This window comes from Globicephala melas, chromosome 5, assembly GCF_963455315.2.
Source record: "Globicephala melas chromosome 5, mGloMel1.2, whole genome shotgun sequence".
NCBI lineage: Eukaryota > Metazoa > Chordata > Mammalia > Artiodactyla > Delphinidae > Globicephala > Globicephala melas.
The window spans coordinates 4,702,567-4,720,678 of NC_083318.1; the positions used below are offsets into that span (position 1 = coordinate 4,702,567).

Below are 18,112 nucleotides of genomic sequence, written 5' to 3' on the forward strand. Positions count from 1 at the left end.
GTATTCTAAAAGGTCTCCAATTATCACATCAGCTTCCACCTTAAGAAAGTAGAAAAATAAGAGCAAATTAAACTCAACATAAGCAGGAGAAACAAAAGAAAAAACAAACAATGAAATAGAAAAGAGAAAAATAAAGGAAATCAGTGAAACCAAAATCTGGTTCTTTGAGAAGATCAATAAAACTGATAGGGCTTCCCTGGTGGCGAAGTGGTTGAGAGTCCGCCTGCCAATGCAGGGGACACTGGTTCGTGCCCCGGTCCGGGAGGATCCCTCATGCCACAGAGCAGGTGGGCCCATGAGCCATGGCCTGTGCTCCACAACGGGAGAGGCCACAACAGTGAGAGGCCCGCGTACCGCCAAAAAAAAAAATTTATTAACTTACTAGGAGCCTGGCTAGCACTTAGTAGTGCCAGTGTACTGGAACTACTTTTAGCAGTCCTACTTCTGTAGAGCAGACAGGTATGGAGAAAGGGCACCTACAGTCTTTAGACTCAGAGCTATAGCTATTTAACGTTTTAATTAGCTAATATTAAATAAAATTTAAAATTCTTCAGTAAAGCTCCTCAGTCACACTACCCACATCTCAGGTGTTCAATAGCCACATGTGACTAATGGCTAACATATGGAAATTCAGATGCAGAACGTTTCCATCATCACAAGAAATTCTATTGGACAACGCTGCTCTAGAGTCTACAGTTCAAATCTTAGAAAACACTTAGACAGGTTTGCATCACTGGCTTAATTAAACTTATTAGAGCCTCAACTGTGTCACCTGCAAAATGTGGACATTAACAACCTTGCAGGGTTAAGGTGAGAATTAAATACAAATGTATATAAAGAACCTGAGCAAGCACTCAATAAAATGTTTAAACAAAGCACCACGGTAACAGTTACAGCTTAAAATATTTAGACCCAACACAGTTTGACTGATTATAGAGAAATCTGAAAGCAGAAACTGAATTAAAATATACAATCAAGAGGAACAAGGTGTCTATTCTGAGATGGTGTAAATGTTCTACATCTTAAAAGGGGCATAGGCTGTACTGCTTTATGACTTGTCAAAATTAAAAGAACAGTATGCTCAAGACAACTAATAGAACAGTACACTCAAAACGTGTGCATTTCACTGTAGGTAATTATACTTTAAATTTTTAAATGTTTTTTGAGAAGAAAACATAGGAATGCTGAAAAACTACCTTTATCCTCCCTTTCCTTTAATTCTTTTAGTTGGAGCTTCCATTTGCAGACAATATGCTAGCCTTTTATATCATACAATTTCTGTCAAACTATTACAACCATGAAAACAAATCTTAAGAATGATTTTTCCCCCTCCTAGTTTTATACTATTTAAAAAAAATAAGTTTGTCTTAATTCTATAGTAAACATCATCTGGTGCAAGGGGTCACACAGCTCTTGTTGGTACCAGTTCGCTCTACTGAAATGTTTTTAGCTATATTGAGCCAAACTCTATCACCCTCTAATTTCTGTTTACTGATTCTAGCTCTTAAGACTTCAGGTTTCTCTTATTCAAGCTAAGCATCTTTGTAATTTTAGCTGTTCCTTATATGAAAGTTTTAAGTCCTTTGACCTTTTGTGCCACCCTCAGAAGTCGATACAGTATTGTTCCCATACTTGTATATTTTATAAAACTAGTAAAATTTCAAAAAACTTAGACAATTTAAATGGGGTTGGGGACTTCCCTGGTGGCGCAGTGGTTAAGAAGCCACCTGCCAATGCAGGGGACACGAGTTCAATCCCTGGTCCGGGAAGATCCCACATGCCGCGGAGCAACTAAGCCTGTGCGCCACAACTACTGAGCCTGCACTCTAGAGCCCGTGGGCCACAACTACTGAGCCCGCACGCCTAGAGCCCGTGCTCCACAACAAGAGAAGCCACTGCAATGAGAAGCCCTCGCACCGCAACAAAGAGTAGCTCCTGCTTGCTGCAACTAGAGAAAGGCAGTGCACAGCAACAAAGACCCAACGCAGCCAAAATATAAATAAGTAAATTTATTTTAAAAACGGGGTTGCTTAATTTTTATTTTTCAAAATAAACAATCTTTTTAAAATCTGTCAGTATTTCACAAAACAAAAGGCACTTCAAAAATTTAAAGTAACAAGTACATAGTCTCAGAACAAAAGACAAGAAAGGTCTGTGGGAATTTTACACCAGTATTTTTGAGGTGTGCCAGCATTACGGAGTCGTTGGTCTTTATCTCTCCTAGTTTTGGGTCCAGAAGCTAAAATTACAGATGAGGTCTTACTAGCCACAGAACTGAATGTGACAATCACCATCTGCTTTCTGGATACTAAAATCCTGTTAATGCATTATAAAACGTGCCAGACTTCTCTTACCTTTCTTTTTTTTTCCCCCCAGCATTAAATTATGTCACTTGAGAAAAGAAAAGTGAAGGAAAATTTAGGATTCCTGCTTAATATGAGTAGAACTCTGCTATGAACTCTGATTGCTTAGGGATAGGACAAAATTCAATAAAACTCAAGGTATATACATATGATTGAGAGTCAGCTATTTAATAGAACCTCATAATTATTTCAATGATAAATAATCCCAAAGAGTTTAAAGAAAACAATGGAGTGGTCATGGGGACACAGCAACAAAAGTATAAGCAATTACCCAATTATATAAAACCTGAACTGCAAATTATCTTAAAGCAAGCACTATTATTTTCAAGCATAACACATAAAACCAGAAATGAATTATTTACAGGATAATGGCTGCCCCCTAATTTCTAAACATTACACATATCCTCAGAAAAACAGGTTGGGGCTTCCCTGGTGGTGCAGTGGTTAAGGATCCACCTGCCAATGCAAGGGACACAGGTTCTAGCCCTGGTCCGGGAAGATCCCACTTGCCGCAGAGCAACTAAGCCCGTGTGCCACAACTACTGAGCCTGCGCGCCTAGAGCCCATGCTCTGCAACGAGAAGCCACTGCAATGAGAAGCCCGCGCACCTCAACGAAGAGTAGCCCCCGCTCTCCTCAGCTAGAGAAAGCCCGCGTGCAGCAAGAAAGATCTAACTCAACCTAAATAAATAAATAAATAAGTTAATTTTAAAAAAGAAAACAAAAAACCATACAGGCCAAGAAAGGAAGCAAATAAAATCACCCAGAGCATTACAAAGAGATAAGACAACTAAAAACTCTAATTTACATGTAATTGCATAAACACTGAAGACCAGAAGTCCCATGTTCCAATGGGAACTGTCCAAAAGAAGAATACAGCAGCGTCCTCGTGGTGAGTGAATGGGTAATATTCAGGATTCATCCAAGTTCACCCAAGCCAGAGGTCAAAAGGAAGTACTGAGAAACATGATGGATGAGAGCAATGGCTACTGGGGAGTCAAAATGTAGCGGCTCAGAAAGTCTTTAAGACCAAAGGTGGCAGTTTTAGTAAGGCATAGCTTTGGAGAAGGAGACACCTTAGAAGGAGAAAGTATCACTTGAAGGTTTGATGGAGAGGGCAGCACTGAAGATCAAGGCCTTATTGAACCAATACAGAGCAATGTGGGACAGGGGACTTATTTTAAAAACTGCATTTGACTGTAGCAACAAAGAGGGTACTCTTGAACTAAGAGACTGAAGAAACCACCCAGCCTCACCCCAAAATAAAATTGTCTATATTGCTGGTGCAGTAAAACCCATCACAAATAACCTGAACAGAAAAAAGAACCCAGCGTTCATGCCAAGTTACTTACATAGTATTTTTAAAAGTGAAAGATTTGGGCAGATGAAAACACACCAAAAACCAAAGCGATAACACAGAGGAAAGATTCAACACTCCATCACAAATTAGAAATAAATAACAAATGAAGACATAAAAGAACACCTCAAATCCAATATTCAAAATTTTAAAGAGCAAACAAGTTTTAAAATAGGAACAAACTAAAGAAACAGAAAAGAAACAAAATCATCACAGAAATGAAGACTAAATTACAAGATGTATGATCTAAAAAGATAGAAAATAAGATTTCTCAAGCAAATGAATAACAGAGAAAAGAATTGAAGGAAACATAATATAAAAGAGATGCAAAGATCACTGAAGAATGAAACAACTGACCAGAACTAATATTCAAAACTGTAATTCTTGACTCAAAAGAAAACATCAATCTACAATCTGAAACCACAAGGGAAAATTTATCCACAATAGTCAACACAGAGACATACCTCAGTAAAACAATTCAATTTTACAGATAAGAAAAATTCAAGTCTTCGAAAAGAAAGACCAAGTCATCAACAAAGAAAAGAAAATCAGGTTGGCATCAGCAACTTATAAGCAAGACAACAGGGGGGCAATTATTTTCAAGAAATATAAGAAGATGTGAATCAAGGATTTTAAACCCAGCCAAGCTGTCCTTCAAACATCAAGACACTAGGAAAACACTTTTAACATCTAAGACCTTAAGAGATTTCCACAAGGACTGTTGAGGAATCTATACTAGACAATAAGCTTCATCCAACCAAGAGATGACTGGGAAAACTTCAGAAAATGGTCTGCTGTTTAATATTAACTACATTTAATTGTAGAATTAAATCTAAAACAAAGGTATTGATGCGGGTAGAATAGTACATAAAATGGCATGCTCTCACAAAGTAAAAATAACTTCAAAAAGTCAGAGGAAAAGAGACTAGAAAAAAAATTAAGTAGAATAAGCTCATTCACTGCCTCACACATAAGAAAATGGATTTACCGCCTGCCAATGCAGGGGACACAGGTTTGATCCCTGGTCCAGGAAGATCCCACATGCTGCAGACCAACTAAGCCCGTGAGTCACAACTACAGAGCCTGCACTCTAGAGCCCATAACCCATAACTATTGAAGCCTGCGTGCCTTGATCCCGTGCTCCGCAACAAGAGAAGCCACCGCCATGAGAAGTCTGTGCACTGCAATGAAGAGTAGCCCCCGCTCGCCACAACTAGAGAAAACCCGCTTACAGCAATGAAGACCCAACACAGCCAAAAAAAAAAAAAAAAGCTTCATGACATTGAATTTGGCAGTGATTTCTTAGATGTGACTCCAAAGGCACAGAAAACAAAAGAAAAAAGAGAAAAAGTAGACTTCATGAAAATTTAAAAATTTTGTGCAGCAAAAGATGACACACAGGGACTTCCCTGGTGGTCCGGTGGTTAAAACTCCACGCTCCCAATGCACGGAGCATGGGTTCGATCCCTGGTTGGGGAACCAGGATCCCGCATGCCTATGCGGTGCAGTAAATAAATAAATAAACAAACGAACAAACAGGCCTGGGGGGAAAAAAAGACTACACACAGATGGAAGAAAATAGCTGCAAGTCATTCGATAGCCAGTAAATAGAGAGAAATCTTACAACTCAACAACGAACAACCCAATTAAAAAATGGGCAAGGACTTAATTAGACATTTCTCCAAAGACAGCATACAGATGGCCAATAAGCACATGAAAAGACAATCAACATCACTAATCATTAGGAAAACGAAAATCAAAATTGCGATAGGATACTATTTCATGGTCACTAGTATGGCTATTATGAAACAAAAACGAAAACAGTAGTGTTGGCAAGAATGTAGAGAAACTGGAACCCTTGTGCATTGCTGGGAACCACTATGGAAAACGGTATGGTATGCCTCAAGAATTACCATATGACCCAGCAATCTGCTTCTTGGTATATACCCAAAGGCACGGAAAGCAGGGTCTTGAAGAGAGATTTGTACACCCATGTTCATAGCAGCATTATTCCCAATGGCTAAAATGTGGAGGTAACCCAAATGTCCATTGAAAGATGAATAGATAAACAAAAAGTGGTATACAAATACAACAGAACTTTATTCAGCCTTAAAAAAGAAGGAAATTCTGACACCTGCTACAACATGGATGAACCTTGAGGATACTGTGCTGAGTGAAATAAGCCCGTCACATAAAGACACATGCTGTATGATCCCACTCCCATGCAGTTCCTAGAGGAGCCAAACCCACAGAGACAGAAAGCAGATGGTGGGTGCCAGGGGCTGGAGGAGAGGTGGTGATGGGGGAGTTGTTTAATGGGTGCAGAGTTTCAGTTTGGGAAGATGAAAAAGTTCTGGAGATGGACGGGGTTGATGGTTGCACAATGATGTGAATGTGCTTATTAATGCCACTGAACTGAACACTTAAAAAATGGCTAAGATGGTAAATTTCATATTATGCATATTTCACCATAATTTTTAAAAATGGGGGGGAAGAAAATGGATTATTTATAGGTGACAAATAAAATAATAGCATAAAATTCACAATCACAGCATAAAATTCCCTCCCCTCCACACCCTAAGTAAGAAAAAAAGAGGACGAAAGGAATTTTTTTTGGCCACGCCACGTGGCTTGAAGCATCTTAGTTCCCTGACCGGGGATCAAACCCGGGCCCACGGCAGTAAAAGCGCCGAATCCTAACCACTGGACCTCCGGGGAATTCCCAGGAATTTTTAAAGGTATAAACATAAAAGTTTATAAAACATAAAACTGATTAAAACAAAAATATAAACCTTCCTAAATAACAAAAAATATACAAAAGCTAAATAATAATATTAAACAGAATACAAAGCATAACATAAAACCAAGATGAGATCAATTCAATGAAAAAGCTAACGTCCTTAACAGACTACACCTGTAACAGATGTTTACTAATACATATGCTTTACCATTTACCAAGGACTTTTATACATATCTCACTACCTGACCAGTGAGGTAGGTCAGAAAAGTACTGTTTCTCTCTTTACTCAAATTTACAAACTAAGGCTTAAAAAACATGAAAGATAAAGTAAAGCAAAGTCAGGATTAAAACCCATCATCTATTTTTCTTTCCACACCAGGCTTCCCCCATTGAGCATCAAAACTGTTTCAAAATACAAATTGAAGAAACGTATAATATTTTATTTCCTGCTTTAAAAGTGTTACTTAGCCACCCCACAAAAATCTTTAGAATGAATTAGTCTGAAACTTTTGATACTCTGGGTACAAAGCTTCTTCTAACAAAGAAAATGTTTGAAGTTTAAGTCTCCTTAATGGCAGTGGCAACTAAGTTGCCAAAGAATGTGACACTATCTCAGATACTAGATGCAAGATTAGACACACTTCAGGGGACTTCCCTGGTGGCGCAGTGCATAAGACTCTGCACTCCCAATGCAGGGGGCCCAGGCTGGATCCCTGGTCAGGGAACTAGATCCCACATGCATGCCACAACTAAGGAGTCCACGTGCCACAACTAAGGAGCCCTGGAGCTGGAACTAAGGAGCCCACCTGCTGTAACTAAGACCTGGTGCAACCAAAATTTAAGAAAATAATAACAGACACACTTCAGAGTGAGGGAAGAGCTACCCAGACCCAGGCTGTTTGACCTCTAAGTAAGTTCAGGTATGGCCCGTTCCCTACAATACTAGTTTTGAAAACACATATTTGCTCCCACACGATTGATAATTCGACATTTTGAACATACTAAATTTCAAGTTTGCTTCTGTGGGATCTGTCCACCAGAAATACTAGATGAACACAGAAAACTGCACCCAGCTGAAACGAGCTGCATAGGCACGCACAACACAGACACACACCTCAAACATCAAAACTCCCTCAGTTCACCTTGTGGGTTATGAGGTGTTACAACTTTCTCTCAGATTTAAGATAACTTTCCTTCCATCACTTCATAATAATTCACCAGCTGCAATCCTTCTGACACCTACCACTACAAGCAAACTTCAGGTCTTTTCCAAGGTAAAAGGCAGTATTTACATTAGAGTATTTCCATATTGGTTAGCCATTTTACATATGTAAAACTGTGCTATCATTTCTATTAGGTTCTTACCTTGGTTCCTAATTTGGCATCAATGAAGTTTTTAAGTGTTGTGCCGACTCCACTTTCCCCACAAGCCCTGTGGGTTTTATTACCTGATTTTGCATAGTGCACTGACTTTTAGGAACCCGTATGTTCTGATATAGCACAACTGACTGCATATAAAGCAATCAGAAATATACTTTAGACAATGTAATCATAAGTATTGCCTATACTTATTACCATTTCCTCAAAGGAGTAATGCAAGGTTTATATCAGCTAGTGTGGAAAAAAAGCCTGACATAGAATCTGGCTCAAAATAGACAATCAATAAACATCAGTTTACTTCATTTCCCTCTTCTTAAAGATTCTGACTCAGTTCCCAAGCACTGATAACCAAAGGTGATCTTGTAATCTTCAATGAGATCTCTCTGAAAAAAAGGGTACCATATATTAAGTGAAAGCCATTAACATAAGGGGAAACATTTTTTTTCTTAAATCAGAACCACCACCATGTGTGGAAGTACACAACCAGCCTGGAGGGGTTTTTTTCCCCCTAGGTCTATATTCTTTTTTTTTAAACACATGGGCATACTTTTTTTTTTTTTTGGCTGCGCTCATGCTTTCTCTAGTTGTGGTGCGCGGGCTTCTCATTGTGGTGGCTTCTCTTGTTGCGGAGCATGGGCTCTAGGAGCGTGGGCTTCAGTAGTTGTGGCTCGCGGGCTCTAGAGCGCAGGCTCAGTAGTTGTGGCTCACGGGCTTAGCTGCTCTGCGGCATGTGGGATCTTCCCAGACCAGGGATCGAAACCGTGTTCCCTGCATGGGCAGGCGGACTCTTAACCACTGCGCCACCAGGTAAGTCTCTTAGGTCTATATTCTTAAAAGCAAACTTTCATCTCTCCTTTTATACACGATCAGATAAAACAACTCTTACAGATTACACAGAGAAATGCTTATATAATCTCCTCTATAATAAAAACAAACAATCTTTAAGATTAAAATTATCACTGAGGGCTTCCCTGGTGGAGCAGTGGTTGAGAGTCCACCTGCCGATGCAGGGGACACGGGTTCGTGCCCCGGTCCGGGAAGATCCCACATGCTGCGAAGCGGCTAGGCCAGTGAGCCATGGCCGCTGGGCCTGCGCGTCCGGAGCCTGTGCTCCACAACGGGAGAGGCCACAACAGTGAGAGGCCCGCGTACTGCAGGAAAAAAAAAATATATATATATATATATATATCACTCGCTTCAAATAAGATTATAATTTCCCCAGTAGGTTTTAGTAGAAATTTCAAATGATCTCAACTGAAAATGTGTTCCTATTATACTTACCAAAGAAAATCTCAGTGGAATAGAGCATATCAGATAACAAAAACATTAACCTCTCCATCATTTATTTCTATATCGCAATTTATATTTCACTTTTAAATAGACAAAAAGATTGCTTTTATTAAATTAAAATTTTATGGAATTATTTTAGTTCCAAATTAAGTAGTAAAGATACAATTCATATCTTACCTAAAGGGGAAAAACCACATGCAACAAGTTAAACTCGTTTTTTTTTATGTTACAACTTCAATACAAGTTTGTACAGCGTGCATCATAAAACAGCTTAAATGTAAATGTACAGCCAACATTCCAGGGAAATTCCCAGAAGTCAAGAATACAGTCACAGGACTTCCCTGGTGTCCACAACTACCGAGCCTGCGCTCTAGAGGCTGCAAGCCACAACTACTGAGCCCGCGTGCCACTACTATTAAAGCCTGTGCACCTAGAGCCCGTGCTCCGCAACAAGAGAAGCCCACGCACCGCAATGAAGAGTAGCCCCTGCTCGTCGCAACTAGAGAAAGCCCCCGCGCAGCAATGAAGACCCAACGCAGCCAAAAATAAATAAATAAAATTAATTAAGGAAAAAAGAATACAGTCACAGCAAAAATTGCCTCCCCTCCACATCCTAATATATATACTAACAACCATCACTCTTTTAAATCTCTTCACTTGTCCTTCTTACCATCAGCACTGGCAACTGACATTATTTCTAAAACCATTTTTCACTAAGAATCTTAAGTTTTTCTCTCTTCAGTAGGGCTACTGCCTACAAATAGAGAGCAAAGTTGTATTTAGATGTGGCTGCTGAGGGTTGGCTACAGTCACTGATTAGTTAAGTGGCTTGCTCTGCAACACCAGCTTCCCAGCACACCTTTCCCAAATTCCAAGAATTCAATTTGATCTTTAAATTTTCTAAAAAACACTCACAAAGCAACTCTAAATTACAAATGTTCTCCCTTCTAACATGTTATATTCCTGTCTCATCATATCATATACACTGGTCCTCACCCCTGACTTTGTGTCAGAATCAGTTTTAGAGCTGTATGAAACTACAGATGACTGAGCTTTACTGCCTCATACAACAGGCTCCTCATGACAAACAGCCTCGTTTAATCCAGATACCATTTCTCCTCCAATTCTAACACAACCAAAAAAGAAACAATAAAAATTTCCTCTTATGCTTCTGTGATGGGAAAAAGACCATGTAAACAAACCTAATACCATGATTCATTAATAAATGAAACTTCCAAGGTCTCACCGGGTAACACAGGTTCTGCCTGATACCCTACAATTACCTCATATAACAATGTATTCTACAATGCCAAGGCCCAGCTTAACTAACTCCCTTCTCCAAACGTCTTTATGCAAGCACAAAATCCAAAGATTACAATTTCTCTTTCCTGCCCTATAGTCACTGTCTTAACACTGATTTTATGCAAAAATATTTCTTGAATACGTATCATGGTACGTTATTCTAACTCATGGGGGTATAGCAATTAACAGAACAAAATCCCTATCCTCATAAAACCTACGTTTTAATTATGGTAGACATGTGATAAATTACTTGTATACATATGTCAGATGATGATAAGTGATGAGAAAAATAAAGCGAGGAAGAAAGTAAGAAGGTTGAGCTGAAGAGGACTTCTGGTCAAGGAAGACCTCAATATAACATTTAGAGGACATCTGAGCAGAATTCTAAAAGAAATAAGAGAAGAAATGAACTATGCCGTTATCTGGGGGAGAAAATTCTGAACAAACAGTCCTTTGCATATGATCCCTTCTATAACCTAGTTTTTTATGTCCAAAAGCACTTTTTTGAACAAAGAAAATATATTTGAATCAATGCTAAGAAATGCATTATCAGAAGCAGAAATACTAAAGGAAATTAGAATGCACACTAAACAAAGAGATCCCTTCTGTTAAAGCTGGTTGGCCAGTAGCTCTCCTGTCCACCAGTCATACAGGGCACCATGTCTGCCTCTGTGGAAACTGCTTTTAACCAGTCTTCAAAGTAATACTTGGGATGGCAACTCTATACCATCAAATAACTTAGTTTGTGTAATCCCCAATAATGGCCAAGACTGCAAGGCTTTGAAATACTTGCATAATCAAACGTTAAATTCAGTTCCCTATTAGCTTTTGTCTGCTTCTCTGCACATATCATGTTGTCTATTACAAGTGAAAACTAAACTGTAGTCATTCATTTTTTTTTTTACCAGAATATTCTATTCTAGAAATAATCTGCACAAACAAGTATTTTAATCTACTTTTAACCTAAAAGAATCATGTCTTGAACATTTCAGGTTTCTAACACAATAAAGCATTTAAAAATATATATCCTTTGTCAATTTATATAAAAACATATACTTCTGTGTTCGTTCATACTATATCCATTCCAGAAAGGATTTAGGATAGAAGTCTAAAACAAAACAAACAAATCAGTGAATTTGCCACATTATCAGATTTTTATTCTCATAAGATTCTTTACAGACTTTTAAAAAAAGTATTTTGTGAGTTTCATAAGAATGTAGTGTATTTACATTATATCAAAATTGCATTTTGTTTTCTAATTCACTTCTTTTTTTATTAAGATTTTTTTTGATGTGGACCTTTTTTTTTTTTAAAGTCTTTATTGAATGTGCTACAACACTGCCTCTGCTTTATGCCTTTGCTTCCTGGCCGCGAGGCCTGTGGGATCCTAGCACCCCTGACCAGGGATTGAACCCACACCCCCTGCACTGGAAGGCGAAGTCTCAACCACTGGACTGCCAGGGAAGTCCCTCTAATTCACTTTTAAACAAATTTATTCTAGTTCAAACATTTGATTACCTACTGTATACAGAAGAAAGGGGACTTCAGAGCAGGTAAAACTTCGTTTCCATTTTTTATTTTTTCTTTGTTATATTCTAAACACATGCAGTATGCGTAAAAGTATATTAAGACCAATTTCAAGGTCACTTTCCTTACTCGGCTGCAAAACTATTATTGTCACATAGAAACTAAAGTCAGCTGACCTTCCTATGCACATATGGAAATCTACTTGTTAACAATTCCTAATTTTAATTTCATCTGCAACTAAGTCCAACCTAAGTATCATTAACTGTAGAAACAGCACTTTTTCCAAAAGCAATAAATAACATGAAATAATTTACCTACAGCATTTGTAGGTACCTACAATATGTGTAGCCACCTAACAATTACTACAACTCCTTTTACCTAACAAAGAACTAGGCAGGTGTGGTTTAAGTGCCGTGGAAAAAAAAAAGTTTCAGGACTTCCCTGGTGGTGCAGTGGTTAAGAACCCGTCTGCCCATGCAGGGGACACGGGTTCGAGCCCTGGTCCGGGAAGATCCCACATGCCGTGGAGCAACTAAGCCCATGCGCCACAACTACTGAGCCTGCACTCTAGAGCCCGTGAGCCACAACTACTGAGCCCTCGTGCCACAACTACTGAAGCCCGCACGCCTAGAGCCCGTGCTCCGCAACAAGAGAAGCCACCGCAATGAGAAGCCCGCGCACCGCAACGAAGAGCAGCCCCCGCTCGCCGCAACTAGAGAAAGCCCGCGTGCAGCAACGAAGACCCAACGCAGCCGGAAAAAAGTTGCATTCCTGACCCTTACACTAGCTGTTAGCCTTAATCTCAGGGTGTTCCTTAATCTTGAAACATCTTGAGACTAAATTAAATTAATTAAAATTAAGAATTCAATTTCTCAATCACACTAGCCATATTTCAAGTGTACAAGAGCCACATGTGGCTAACGGCTATCATAATGGAGAGAACAACTACTCCTTTAAAAGTTGTAAAAGTAAATAAATTGCTGTGGTAGAAAGGTGCTATAGTCCTACCTACACTCCAATTAGTCTTGAAACCAAAAAAAATGGCAATAAGGACTTCAAAGTAACTAAGAGTTAACACCGTATTGGATGCAACTTTCCTGTATGTTTCCACACGAACTGACTAAATCTGTAGGCATATGGATATTTTTGTAAAATCAAAGTTAGTTCAGCATGGGTTACTTTCCTTTCTCTAGAAAACCCGGATCCTCAGAGCTGTCACACGTTTCAAACAAATGAAATACATTTAAATTACAAGAGGAAAGAACTAACACTTTCGTACACACACTCCAAATTGGAAGTCTTAAGTCTGGGAAATGCAGTTAATCCTTTCATAAAGAAGTGTCTGCACGAAAGTGGCAACCCACACACTAGATGCCAAACAAAAAACGTGCTACAAAGTATTAATTATAGCACCAAAGCTACAAAGCAGATGTTACAGTGTAAACAGCCCCTCCAAACATCATCGCATTTACGGTTATTAAAAAAAAAAATGCAAACGGCAAAGTGAAATGCAGGGAATTATCGAGCCTGAGCTAGCGTCAAAAAGATCCATTTCACAAGTCCTTATATTCTCTTTTCTCTGCTAATCACTTCTTGCGTCAGTGTTAATACACTTCGGTCTACAAGAAAATCTGTGTCCAGAACTTCTCCGCTGAAAGCTCTTAACTTTCCACTTCCTACTGGACCGCCCCCTCGCAATGGGCCCCACCTCCCAAGGAGGGTGATGTTTCCCGCTCGGAAGCTAAGAAATAAATGTGTCTCCCCTACTCCTGAAAGGAGGTAAAGAGGCCGAGAAGCTGCAGATCTCAGCATTCCTACTGACTCCATCGACGCTGTCGTTTAGAAGCCTTCCTCTCCTCTTCTGAACGCCTTTCTTCCTTCCCTCCTCCCAGGTCATTCAGTGACCCCGAGCCGGGCGGGGACAGGTGACTCCCAAGAGGAGAGGAAGAGGGAGGGACGGACGATGGAGGGAGAGCCGCGCTTGGGCAATGAATGAGCTGTGCCGCATCCGCACCACCTGTTCCTTCCAAGCGTGCCATCCCGGCCTGCCGGCAGGCTTCCCAAACCACCCGGGCCACCTCTCCTACCCGTGTCGCCCGCTTCCCCGCTGAAGGCCAGGCCTCTGTCCCCTTCGCTCAGGGCGCATGAAAACCGGCCGCTTCGAAGCCAGGAGAATGGGGCCTACTCCGGAACAACGGCCTCCGGAGCGTGGGGACGGGAGGAGGAAGCCCGTGGCCCCTGGCGCGCGGGCCCAAGTGAGAACCCCGAGAAGGGGACGAGGCATTGCATTCGGCCTGACTAGGAGCACGAAGGCGGGGTCCCGGGCGGCGGTGGCCGGGTGCCCCTGCACCGAGGTTAGGGGTGACAGGCCCGTGCACCGGCTAAATCCTCCTCACTGCTGGTCCGGAGCCTCCCACTTACCAAGATCCGCTTGAAGAGCGCGTTCTCCTTGGGCGGGAGGCTCACGGCCGGCATCGTTCCGGCTCCTCCCGCTGCTCCCGCCACCGCCGGGCTCGGTCAGTCTGTTTGTCCGACCGCCGCCGCCGCCGCCGTCGTTCCCTGGCTGCTTCAGCCTTGATTGCCCCGATCCACCGCCGCCACCGGGCCTCGGGTGTCACCGCGTCGCCCAACCCAGACACCCCCTTCCCCTCGTAGTCTTTTTTCCCTTCTCACTTAACACTGCCGCCGCCTCCCCCCCCCCCACGGGTCTCCGTCGGCGGTTCACGTGGTAACTGAACAGACCGACAGAAGGCAGCCAAAATGGCGGACGTGGAGAGCTTTCCCACCCGGGTCACACCTCCTAACACGCAGGCGCGATGACCTCCTTTCCCCACCTCCTCAGTCCTGGAGCTTGCTGGGAAACCTGGAGGCCCGCCCAGGTCCGCGCAGGCCGCGAGGGTCGCGGCAGGCCCCGCCCATCCTTTCGGTTTCTTGTCTCCGAGGCGCCGGGGGAGCGAGGGGAGAGTGGCTAACTGCGGTTCCGACCCCCTCCGCATCAAAAGTAGCGATTCCACTACTTTTTGCTAGATTGGCTTTTCATTCATTGGGTAGACTCTTCCAGTCTGTATAATCATAGTTTGAGCCTGAAGTGCTAAAATCCCGGTGTCCAAAAAGCGGTGTGTTTGATCGTGGACCAAGTGCCTAATCAAGCAGCAGAGGCGGAGGGGAAATGAAAGTTTCACCACAGTGGGGACTTGTAAATAGATCCAGAGAGGATGGGGCTTACCGGAGTCTGAAAAGCGTGAAAGAGTTAACCAAGTAAATGGGCCTGGCTGGGGCATCAGTGATTTACTTTTATTACTTTAAGAGGACCCTGGAAAGGTAGTCAGCCAGATCCGAAGTACCATGTTTGCACTGCCAAAGAAACATCTGAAGGTTAAAGTGTGTGTTTTTATTTCATCGCCGAGTTCATGCAATGCAGTGTTGAGGACTGTATGACTCACCTTGGGTTGTGAAGAATTCAAGGTCACTGACTCCCCTGGAACTCGCTTCAAGCTAGTGCTTAATACTGTGACTCCCCGTCATTAGAAATCCTTAGATCTTAGGAAGCCGAAGAGTATCTGGCAAGGATACTAGAGAACTACTGCAGTAAGCAAGGTCAGACTGATACCTAATAGAGTCTCTTCAAGCCATTTCACTAAAACTCGACAGTAAAACTATTTTAAAAGTGGCATTCTGTTGATGACTACAAATTTTCACATCGTATGAGCCATTTTTATCCTTGATTGTTTTTGATTATCTCTCTCCAGATCCTGAATTCCATCAGTAGTCGCATTCTGTGCATCATGAATCATTATACAATATATGCAGTAGCTTTGATTTTTTAATCATAGTTACACAGATGTTTTACTGTTTTCGGCTTGCTCTTTAATCCTCCATGGAAGGTGTGAGTTGAGTAAGATGTTTCCCAGTGGAAAAATCTGCGACTAATACTTGGGTTTTCTAGCTGCTATCTTGCACGCCCTCTCCTTTTGCCTGGGGCATAAGTAAGATTTTAGAAGTCAGATCCTGGAATTTCTTCAAATTCTGTGATGTCTCTTTAAAAGTTTCATTCAGAAAATTGTATGTACAAGAAACCATTTTTGAGTTTCGAAATACGGCCAGTTTTTTAACTTTAGCTTTAAAAAAAAAAAAACTAAGAACAAATTTAGAATTCATAAAACGGCTGTTATTTACTAGTAACCTTCAAACTTCACCGCCCCCAACAGGTCTTTCAACTCTCTGAACTATTAAAAAGTAGAAAAATTGTCTCACTTAAGGTGATAATTTTAGCTTAGCTACTAACTTGGGTTTCCAAATCTCTAGCTTCATATCCAAAAGTCCTTCTGGCAATATTATTTGCTATGTTTTTCTAAATTTCTCCTGTAAATAATATTCTATTTTCACCTTGGGGGAAGAAAATTTCCGGTCTTTGAAACAAATTGTAGTTTCTACCAGAAGCTGAGTAACTGAATAGATGAGCTAGCAAGATAGTTTGGCAAATATGTTCCTTTTGGCTAATGACAAATAAATAACAATCTTTAAGACTCAGTGAATACTAGTCTGATTCAACATTTATGTGAGTTATAAACATCCTAGTTAAAATGCACCTACAGATAGTTGGACCACACAGTCAGTGATTTGATAGCCTGAACTCAATAAAATGTCTACTCTGATAGGTACCACTATTTGACAAATAGCGAGCCCATGTAACGGCTTATGCTTTGAATGACAGCTATGCAGGGAGTTAACATATCCAAGGCTAGGTGTGATGATGGTGATGGTGGTGGTGGTAGTTATTTCATTCATCTTATACCATGTGTTTGCATATCACTTTTGTGATAAATTCACCATAAAGAAATAACTTTGGAAACTTTAATTCTACAAAAGGGGTACATAGAGTGAAATTCCTCCATCTTCATATATGTAAGAGGTTCTCTATTGACACTTCTACATCTTTACATATTTACATTTTCTAGAAACAAACATAAAAGAAATCTATGTATTTGCCACCCAGATTTACAAAATGTTAACCTTTTGTGATTGCTTTTTTTTTTTAATAAAAACTTTCAGATACAGCTATCCCTCTCCAGATTTGAATTTGATGTATAGTATTCTCATGCTTCATAAATCAGTAAACATGTAGGAAGCACTTTTACCTTTTATACTGTTTTCAACTCTGGCTTTACTTTAACCCTCCCCCGGGAGATGTGAGTTGAGTAAGATGTTTCCCAGTGGAAAAATCTGGGACTAAAAATTTGATTTTCCAGCAACATGGATGGAGATTATCATACTAAGTGAAATAAGTCAGACAGAGAAAGACAAATATCATATGATATGCTTTATATGTGGAATATTTTAAAAAAATTATACAAATGAACTTACTTACAAAACAGAAACAGACTCACAGATTTAGAGAACGAACTTAACTACGGTTACCAGGGAGGAAGGGTGGGGGGCAGGGATAGACTGGAAATTTGGGATTGACATGTACACACCTCTATATTTAAAATAGATAACCAGGGCTTCCCTGGTGGCACGGTGGTTAAGAATCTGCCTGCCTATGCAGGGAACACGGGTTTGAGCCCTGGTCGGGGAAGATCCCACATGCCGCGGAGCAACTAAGCCCGTGAGCCACAACTACTGAAGCCTGCATGCCTGGAGTCCGTGCTCTGCAACAAGAGAAGCCACCGCAATGAGAAGCCCGCGCACCACAATGAAGAGTAGCCCCCGCTCGCCGCAGCTAGAGAAAGCCCGCGCGCAGCAAGGAAGACCCAGCGCAGCCAAAAATAAATTAAATACGTAAATTTATTTTTTAAAAAATAAATAAATAAAATAAAATAGATAACCAACAAGGACCTACTGTATAGCACAGGGAACTCTTCTAAATATTCTGTAACAACCTAAATGGGAAAAGAATTTGAAAAAGAATAGATACATGTATATGTAAAAATAAAATAAAAATTTGATTTTCTAGCTGCTAACTAGAAAGGGGGAACCCTCTGCCTGTGTCATTAATAAGGTGTTAGCATTCAGTTTCTGGGGATGCTTAAATGAATGTCACGTAGCAACGTCTACCAAAATATCACAGCTATTAGCTCCTGGCTGAAATTGCTTCATCAGGATTCTTTTCAAGATGGAGTTTCACCTACAGCTGCCTACTCCAAGTGTAGGG

The 18,112-nt window shown here is 40.8% G+C and overlaps 1 protein-coding gene across 4 annotated transcripts in view; it reads right to left on the reverse strand.

Moving 5' to 3' along the window:
* Positions 1-14,674, reverse strand: part of NAA15 (N-alpha-acetyltransferase 15, NatA auxiliary subunit) — a 76,353-nt gene extending 61,679 nt beyond the window's left edge. For 2 of the 4 annotated variants that reach the window (XM_030876891.3, XM_030876890.3), the window contains exon 1: positions 14,380-14,666. In XM_030876891.3, the coding sequence (XP_030732751.1) occupies positions 14,380-14,433 (54 nt within the window). In that variant the 5' untranslated portion in view covers positions 14,434-14,666. Of the gene's footprint in view, positions 1-14,379 lie in introns of all 4 variants that reach the window. The other 2 variants (XR_009563920.2, XM_060298933.1) reach the window with 2 other exon arrangements.
* Between the last annotated feature and the right edge of the window lie 3,438 nt (positions 14,675-18,112).